The sequence below is a fragment of the Piliocolobus tephrosceles genome, chromosome 7 (genome assembly GCF_002776525.5).
Source record: "Piliocolobus tephrosceles isolate RC106 chromosome 7, ASM277652v3, whole genome shotgun sequence".
Lineage (NCBI taxonomy): Eukaryota > Metazoa > Chordata > Mammalia > Primates > Cercopithecidae > Piliocolobus > Piliocolobus tephrosceles.
This window is the reverse complement of record NC_045440.1, coordinates 36,313,828-36,322,713: the sequence shown is the minus strand read 5'-3', so window position 1 is coordinate 36,322,713 and position 8,886 is coordinate 36,313,828. Positions and strand designations below refer to the sequence as shown.

Genomic DNA, 8,886 nt, shown 5'->3' with positions numbered 1-8,886 from the left:
GCTACCCGGGAGGCTGAGGCAGGAGAATGGCGTGAACCCGGGAGGCGGAGCTTGCAGTGAGCTGAGATCCGGCCACAGCACTCCAGCCTGGGTGACAGAGCGAGACTCCGTCTCAAAAAAAAAAAAAAAAAAAAAAGAAAGAAAACAAAAACAAAAACAAAGCTGGAAGGAAAGAGAAGGTAATTCAAATAGAAGGGAAAGGGGACAGATCACACTAAGCTGAGGTCTTGGGAGAGGATATCTGGCTGAGCCCTATTACTTAGTTTAAAATACCTTAGGGGAGGGCACCCAAGTGGATAAGGGGCTCCTGTGAATCATTTGCTTGACTCCAGCGGGTTACCTTTGCCTTTGTAAAGGGTGGGGATGGGAGCGCTCGCCTCTCTCCTTCCCCTGTGTTGCTGTGGGACCTTCTGGGAAAGGAGGTGCGGGGCTCCAGGAAGCCAGTGCCCAGGGAGTGCTGTGCTGAGTCCAGGAGCCTGGCCATGGCAGGGGTGGACAGATCGTGGCAGAGGAGCCAGGGCGTCCCTTCCTCCAGATTTAGCTAAAAGAAACGTGGAGCATCCCATCGCCCATCCTCCCCACTCTCCAATTCCGCTCCAGAGGCCCTTCCAGACTACCGGCCTCTACCCCTTTAAGCGCCGCCACTCCTCCCCCAAGAGCGGTGGCACCGAGGGAGTAGGGGTGGGGGGAGGCTGAGCGCTCTGGCTGGGACAGCTAGGGAAGATGGCCCAGGCTGGGGAAGTCGCTCTCACGCCTCGCTGCCCCCTCCCCTGAGCCAGGTGATTTGGGAGACCCCCTCTTTCCTTCTTTCCCTCCCGCCCCACGCGCGACCCGAGGATGGCTCCGTGGTCTCATGGGAACAGCTCTCTAGTCCCTTGGCCGGACGTCCCCACCCTGGCGCCCAATACCGCCAACACCAGTGGGCTGCCAGGGGTGCCGTGGGCGGCGGCCCTGGCCGGGGCGCTGCTGGCGCTGGCGGTGCTGGCCACCGTGGGAGGCAATCTGCTGGTCATCGTGGCCATCACCCGGACGCCGAGGCTCCAGACCATGACCAACGTGTTCGTGACTTCGCTGGCCGCAGCCGACCTGGTGATGGGACTCCTGGTGGTGCCGCCGGCGGCCACGTTGGTGCTGACTGGCCACTGGCCGTTGGGCGCCACTGGCTGCGAGCTGTGGACCTCGGTGGACGTGCTGTGTGTGACCGCCAGCATCGAAACCCTGTGCGCCCTGGCCGTGGACCGCTACCTGGCTGTGACCAACCCGCTGCGTTACGGCGCACTGGTCACCAAGCGCCGCGCCAGGGCAGCCGTGGTCCTGGTGTGGGTCGTGTCGGCCGCGGTGTCGTTTGCGCCCATCATGAGCCAGTGGTGGCGCGTAGGGGCCGACGCCGAGGCGCAGCGCTGCCACTCCAACCCGCGCTGCTGTGCCTTCGCCTCCAACATGCCCTATGTGCTGCTGTCCTCCTCCGTCTCCTTCTACCTTCCTCTTCTCGTGATGCTCTTCGTCTACGCGCGGGTTTTCGTGGTGGCTACGCGCCAGCTGCGCTTGCTGCGCGGGGAGCTCGGCCGCTTTCCGCCGGAGGAGTCTCCGCCCGCGCTGTCGCGCTCTCTGGCCCCGGCCCCGGCTGGGACGTGCGCTCCGCCTGAAGGGGTGCCCGCCTGCTGCCGCTGGCCCGCGCGCCTCCTGCCTCTCCGGGAACACCGGGCCCTGTGCACCTTGGGTCTCATCATGGGCACCTTCACTCTCTGCTGGTTGCCCTTCTTTCTGGCCAACGTGCTGCGCGCCCTCGGGGGCCCCTCTCTCGTCCCGGGCCCGGCTTTCCTTGCCCTGAACTGGCTAGGTTATGCCAATTCTGCCTTCAACCCGCTCATCTACTGCCGCAGCCCGGACTTTCGCAGCGCCTTCCGCCGTCTTCTGTGCCACTGCGGCGGTCGCCTGCCTCGGGAGCCCCGCGCCGCCGCCCACCCGGCCTCATCCCCTCTGGCGCCCCTGAGGCCCGGACCAGCCCCGCGCAGCCCAGGCTTTGCCAACGGTTCGACGGGTAGGTAACCGGGGGAGAGGGACCGGAGGCTCAGGATCGGGAAGCATGCGATGTCTCCGTGGGTCAACTTTTTGAGTGTGGAGTTTACTAGGAGACGGTGGGAGCTGGGATGGCTTTGCTTGGAGAGAAGAGGGAACGAGGAGTAGCGAACCAAAATGGGACCCGTTGTCCTTTTCTTTCCGGATCCCGTCACTAGGGTAGAAGCAAAGGAGGGCGAGCAAGCGGTCTTTCCTCATCCAAGGACCCGAGGTGCGCCACCGGAAAGCGTCCCGAGGACTCTTGCCCTGCCTGGTCGGCTCTAGGGAATTTTTTTTTTTTTTTTAATAGAGACAGGGTCTCAAGTCTCTGTCGCCCACGCTGGAATGCAGTGGCGCGATCTCAGCTCACTGGGCTCCTGGGCTCAAGTGATCCTCCCATCTCAGCCTACTGAGTAGCTGGGACTACAGGCGAGCCCAACTAATCCCAGCTATTTTTTAAATTTCTTGTAGAGAGGGGGTTTTGCTATGTTGCCCAGGCTTGTCTTGAACTTCTGGCCTCAAATGATCCTTCTGTCTCAGCCTTCCAAAGCGTTAGGATTACAGGCCTGAGCCAGGGTGCCAGGTGGGCTCTAGTTTTGGTTTTCCAGCTTAGTTCTTTGCCCCACTCCCCCGATTTCTTGCCATCACTAGACCTGGCTTGGACTTGAAGGCAGGGCTAGTGCCACCCCCTTCCCCCAAGCCCTCGGCTTCAGTTCTGGGTTTTCTCAAAGGTTTGATGGCTGTGGAGGTGAGAATCCACTTCCGGTATGAAGTAAAGCTGTGAGTGAGGAGCCTGTGAGTGCAGATGTGTGCCCTCCCGCTCCCTGGGCTGGGTTGGAGTAGGGGTGGGGTAGGTCGTGTGTGGCTGGGTGGTGCCCTGGTGTTTTTGTGTAATTAAATATGTGTTCCAGGGTCCCTGATCTCTGGCATTCCCCTCAGTGCACCTGTTCCCCCCTTCACCCCAGGGTCTATTATCTCCCTTTTTTTTTTTTTTCCAGGGCTTCTTGGGAAGTTTCTTAGGCCTGAAGGACAAGAAGCAACACTCTGTTGATCAGAACCTGTGGAACGCCTTGGGCCTCTGTTCAGAATGAGTCCTGTGGGATTCCTGGGCTGTGACATTCTACCCTCTAGAACCTGAGGACTGGGCTATGCGACCCAAGGGGGGGATCCTTACTAAGTGGATTTTCACCATCCTCTCGCTCTGTCTGAGAGATGTTTTCTAAATCCCAACCTTGAACTTCACTCCTCACTCAGTGGTAGTGCCCAGCTGCCCTGGAGCAGCCGGCTGGCTTTGGTAGGGGCACCCATCACCTGGCTTGCTTGTGCAGTCAGTGAGTGCTTAGGGCAAAGAGAGCACCCCCGGTTCCATTCCTTCTGCCACCCAAACCCTGATGAGACCTTAGCATTCTCCAGGCTCTGTGGCCCAGGCAGAGAGCAGCAGGGTTGAAAAGACCAAGATTTGGGGTTTTGTCTCTGATTCCCTTATTACGGCTCTGAAGCACTGGCCTCTCTCACTTTAGCCATGGAGTGGCTCTGATCTACCTCACAGCAGTGTCAGAAGGACTTCGTCAGGGTTTTGGGAGCTCCAGGGTTCATAAGAAGGTGAACCATTAGAACAGTTTCTTTTCCTTTTGCAATCAGATTAATAAATATCACTGAATGCAGTTCATCCTTGGCCCTCTTTCTCTCCATTTGTTTTCTTTTCATAATCCACTTACTCCCTTCCCTTCCCCTCTGCACTGACTTTTGACAGAGGCAGTAAATTAGGCCTAATCCTCACCCTTTTCTTCCTAATCTTCATCAAACAAAAAATGAAAAATCTGTCGGGACGAAGGGGAGCAAGCTTGAGCCTTTGATATCTTGCTCCCCCACCCTTCCTGAAACTCTTGAAATCCAGTTGCCATTGAGTAGCAAAGCCGCGCTCCCCAAAGGACTTGGACAGAGTGCCCACAGGGGGATGGGCTGGCTGTGGCCAGGTTCAGGGCAGGGGGCATTTGTCCCCTCCATGCTATAAGCCAGTGGTGGATTCATAAGGTCCTGTGGTCATCAAGAACCAGTTTTGTCCAGTGCCTTAAGTGGTGTGTGTGTGTGCGCGCGCACACGCGCGTGTGTGTGTCGGGAGGCACAAAGCATTGCATATTTGGTCAAATGTCTTGTGTTATAAATATATTCTGATGTTTCCCAGCCTTTCCACAACCTCTACCTTCCCACTCCCCTTCCTCAGCTACAAATATCTGTATTATCCTCTTAAAGTAAAACTGGAGTTACAAATTTGAGCCTGTTGATACATTTTTCTCTTATTTCCATTTTTATGAATCCTATCAGGCAGGTTTCCTATGTAAAGAAAATTTCTATGGAAATCATTAGATCATTTTGTGAGTTTCTATTTAAACTCCGTGAGCCAAGACCATTGTCCAGGCTGATTTATGGGATACCCGGGAAATCACAGATGTTTTGCGTGCTTGTGATGTAGTGCGCAATGCGTTGTCTTGGTTCAGGGGCCCTAGAGTTATAAAATTCCATCTGCCCCAAGGAGGAACTCAGTGGATTTCCACATATGGGTGTTCCCTGTGGATTGGACCTGGTCTGTGCTGCTCTCTTTTCTCCGGGAGCCCAGGTTTTATTTCTCAGGATGTTTTCATACCAAAGATGACTTTCTCCTTTTCAACCAGGGCGGGGTGAAATATCTGGTGTCTGAGGTGTGCAGGATTTCTTGGCAAAGACTCAACTTTGTGGCTCTTAGTGGAGAAGGAAGTCTTGCTTGACAAATAAGAGGCCTTCCTCTCCCCATCTCTGGATATTCTCCCAACATCGCTGGATAAAGTTGGCCAGTCAGTGCTAGGCAGGGGAGAAGGATGATTTTGGAGGAGGGGCCCCTGGTGTGTAGCCTTGTCTTTGAACATTGTCCAGAGGCTCATACTGCTTGAGTCTTGCTGGACATACCCGTGCGCCAGCTGTCATACTCCTTTGCAGTGTTTAGACTTGTGCTGGGGCTATGGATTCCATCTGCAGATTGTCAGATAGAATCTGACAATCTGGTCATTTCTCCAGCAACTTGTGGCCAGGCGTCAAGTGGAGGGAGATTTACATCCTTGGATGGGAGCAGGCTGCTTTTGCTAGCATGAGGCCTGAGTACTTGAACTGTAGAAGACAAACAGCCATCCTCCGAACCCAGAGATGTGACGACTTCGAGGCCCACGAGAACAACAGAGCCCCTAGAGCCGCTGGCCTCCCCAGAGTCTGTTAGCTGGAGCTGGGTGTGGGACAGAAATGACACGGAAGAGAGGGCTGAGTTGGAGGAGAGGGAATGAAGAGCGGGCTTTTTCAGAGCTGACCTACCCTCTGCATCAAGTGGAACTGAGGGGTAACAGGCAGAATTTGGGTACAGGAGGATGTGGAGGGCTGACTTTCCCAGACTTTCTTCTGGGAAATGGAGGTAGGTGCAGGCTATGGTACTCATGGGGAGTCTCTGGGCCGTAGTCCCATGCTGGCTGCATCCTCAACCCCAGGAGAGTAGGAGCAGCTCCTCTCCTCCGTGTGTTTCCATTGCACCCTACATGGTCCTGGGAGCACAGGGGAAGGCGTGGAAATAGCACTTCTTACTGTTTCCGTCCTAAAACAGCCTAGATCCAGGCCTTTTGAAGGCCTCTTGGCGAAGGTATGTCTACACAGTGTCTGTGTTTGGGTGTCTGTCCAGAATGGGGAAGTGGGGGCCTGCCATGGCAAGCACTGCTAATGCTCTCCCTCACAGGACAAGCCTGAGTATAGTCTGCCTCTGGCCAGTGAGAAGCAGCTGAAGCATAACATGCAATTCGGTTTAATTTGAGGCCGAGGTTGGCGGATCACCTGAGGTCAGGAGTTCGAGACCAGCCTGGCCAACATGGCAAAACCCCGTCTCTACTAAAAATACAAAAATTAGCCAGGCATGGTGGTAGGCGCCTGTAATCCCACCTACTCGGGAGGCTGAGGCAGGGAGAATGCTTGAACCCGGGAGGCAGAGGTTGCAGTGAGCCGAGATCGCACCACTGTACTCCAGCATGGGCGACAGAGTGAGACTCCATCTCAAAAAAAAAAAAAAAAAAAAAAAAAATGACAAGGAAAAAGAGAACTTCATAGAAATCAAATAACTTCCTTGTATTGACTCTCACCCCATCTACCAGACTCCAAAGTCCATTTTCTCTTCTCTACACGCACTGCTTAGAAGCAGTTATGTGACACTGAACAAGTCACTTAGCCTTTCTGACTGTTTCTTTGCCTGTGAATCGACTGGAGATTACATGATCACTCTACTCAGCTCATGCAGGCTGCTTTTGAAGACCCAGTGAGACACTGTGTGTCAAAGTGGTTTGGAAACTGAAAATGCTCCTCCGGTGTAAAGTGGTGGAATCAAAATCTGGAGCTTGGATGAGTCCCAATCTATTACAGCAGGGATCCCCAACCCCTCGGCCACAGACTGCTACTGGTCTGTAGCTTGTTAGGAACTGGGCCACACAGCAGAAGGTGAGTGGAGGGCAAGTGAGCATTACCACCTGAGTTCTGCCTCCTGTCAGATCTGTGGCTGCATTAGATTCCCACAGGAGCGTGAGCCTTAAAATGAACTGCACATGCGAGGAATCTAGGTTGCATGCTCCTTCTAAGAATCTAATGCCTGATAATCTGAGGTGGAACAGTTTTATCCCAAAACCATCTTCTCCCCTGTCTGTGGAAAAATTGCCTTCCACCAGATCGGTCCCTTGTGCCAAAAAGGTTGGGGATCACTGTCTTATAGTGTCTTGCTCTGTGGCCCAGGCTAGAGTTCAGGGGCACAATCATGGCTCATTGCAGCCTCAGCCTCCTACTCAAGTGATCCTCTCATCTCAGCCTCCCAAGTGGCCAGGACTACAGGCTTACACCACTATGCCCAGCTAATTAAATTTTATTTTTTGTGGAGACTGGGTATTTCTATGTTGCCCAAGCTGGTCTTGAACTCCTGGGCTCAAGAGATCCTCCTGCCTCAGCCTCCCAAAGTGCTGGGATTATGAGCATGAGTCACTGGTCCTGGCCCTGGTTTTGCTCCCTGTATAGTCCTGTTTCTATTGACAGCCTGGGTCTTGGACCCACTTGTCTTTGGTCTTTGTGGACATGCCCTGCCTGGTCTTTCTTCTGCAAGTTTGTACTCACCTCAGACTGACTCCTTTGGTTTTCTGTCCTGGTCTCTCTACATGTCCACCTCTGACTCTGTTTCCATGTTCAGACCCTGGTCTGGCCCGATATTTAGCTCCTGGTCTGGATCACCCCATCATTGCCAATGCAACATTTACAATGAGAACAATTTTAAGAATGGGTAGGCTAGGTGCAGTGGCTCACGCCTGTATAATCCCAGCACTTTGGAAGGCCAAGGCGGGTGGATCACCTGAGGTCAGGAGTTCAAGACCAGCCCTGCCAAAATGGTGAAACCCCCATCTCTACTAAAAATACAAAAGTTAGCGGGGCGTGGTAGTGGGCACCTGTAATCACAGCTGCTTGGGAGGCTGAGGCAGGAGAATCACTTGAACCTGGGGAGGCAGTAAGCAGAGATTGCACCACTGCACTCTCAAAAAAAAAAAAAAAAAAAAAAAAAGAATGAGAAGATTTAGAACAGAAGGTACCTCTGGATCTCAGGACATTATGGTCTGTTGTAGTAGGGGGTTCATGAGAATGGGGCCCTCTTTGTCTCCATGAGAAAGAGGAGAGAAGGTGGCATATACTTTGCTAGGGCTGCCATAACAAATGATTGCAAACTGGGTGGCTTAACACAAGAGCAATTGATTCTCTCAGGGCTGTGCTCCCTATGAGGCGGGAAGGGAGGATGCCTCCTTGCTTCTTCTCATATCCTGGTGTTTGCTGACAATCCTTAGGATCGTTTGGCTGGAGCTGTATCATTCTAACTTCTCCCCCGTCTTCACAGGGCCTTCCCCTGTCTGTCTGTGCCCACATTTCTCTCCTCTTATAAGGACATCAGCCATTGGATCAGGGCTCAACCTAATCCAACATGACCTCATTTGAACTTGGTTACATGTGCAAAGACCCCATTTCCAAATAGGGTCACATTCACACATTCTGGGTGTTAAGACTTCAACATACTTTCAAGCAGACATAATTCAAACCCTAACTGAGGGTATGATGGGGAAGGGGGAGACACAATTGCTCCAGACCTTTCCAAGCTTATCTTATTCCTGCTGCTTCAAATTGCCATTTCTTTTTCTTTCTTTCTTTCTTTCTTTTTTTTTTTTTTTTGAAATGGGTTCTCACTCTGTCACCCGGGCTGGAGTGCAGTGGCATGATTTTGGCTCACTGCAACCTCCGACTCCTGGGTTCAAGCAATTCTCCTGCCTCAGCCTCTCGAGTAGCTGGGACTACAGGTGCATGCCACCATACCCAGCTAATTTTTGTATTTTTAGTAGAGATGGGGTTTCACCATGTTGGCCAGGCTGGTCTTGAGCTCCTGACCTCAGGCGATCTCCTGCCTTGGCCTCCCAAAGTGCTGGGATTACAGGCTTGAGCCACTGTGTCTGGCCCAAACCCACATTTCTTTTTTTTTTTTTTTTTTTGGAGGTGGGGCTTTGCTCTGTCACCCAGGCTGGAGTGCAGTGGCTGGATCTCCGCTCACTGCAAGCTCCGCCTCCCGGGTTTTACGCAATTCTCCTGCCTCAGCCTCCCGAGTAGCTGGGAGTAGCTGGGACTACAGGCGCCCACCACCTCGCCCGGCTAGTTTTTTTTTTGTATTTTTTAGTAGAGACGGGGTTTCACCGGGTTAGCCAGGAGGATTTCGATCTCCTGACCTTGTGATCCGCCCGTCTCGGCCTCCCA

At 53.3% G+C, this 8,886-nt stretch overlaps 1 protein-coding gene across 1 annotated transcript; it reads left to right on the top strand.

The window, feature by feature from the left end:
* The first annotated feature begins 357 nt into the window (after window positions 1-357).
* Window positions 358-3,195, top strand: ADRB3 (adrenoceptor beta 3). The gene is given in 3 exon segments (XM_023214656.2): window positions 358-1,960; window positions 1,963-2,041; window positions 3,057-3,195. Coding segments are annotated over 3 exon segments (1,224 nt in total). The 5' UTR covers window positions 358-837; the 3' UTR covers window positions 3,079-3,195.
* Window positions 3,196-8,886: the final 5,691 nt, after the last annotated feature.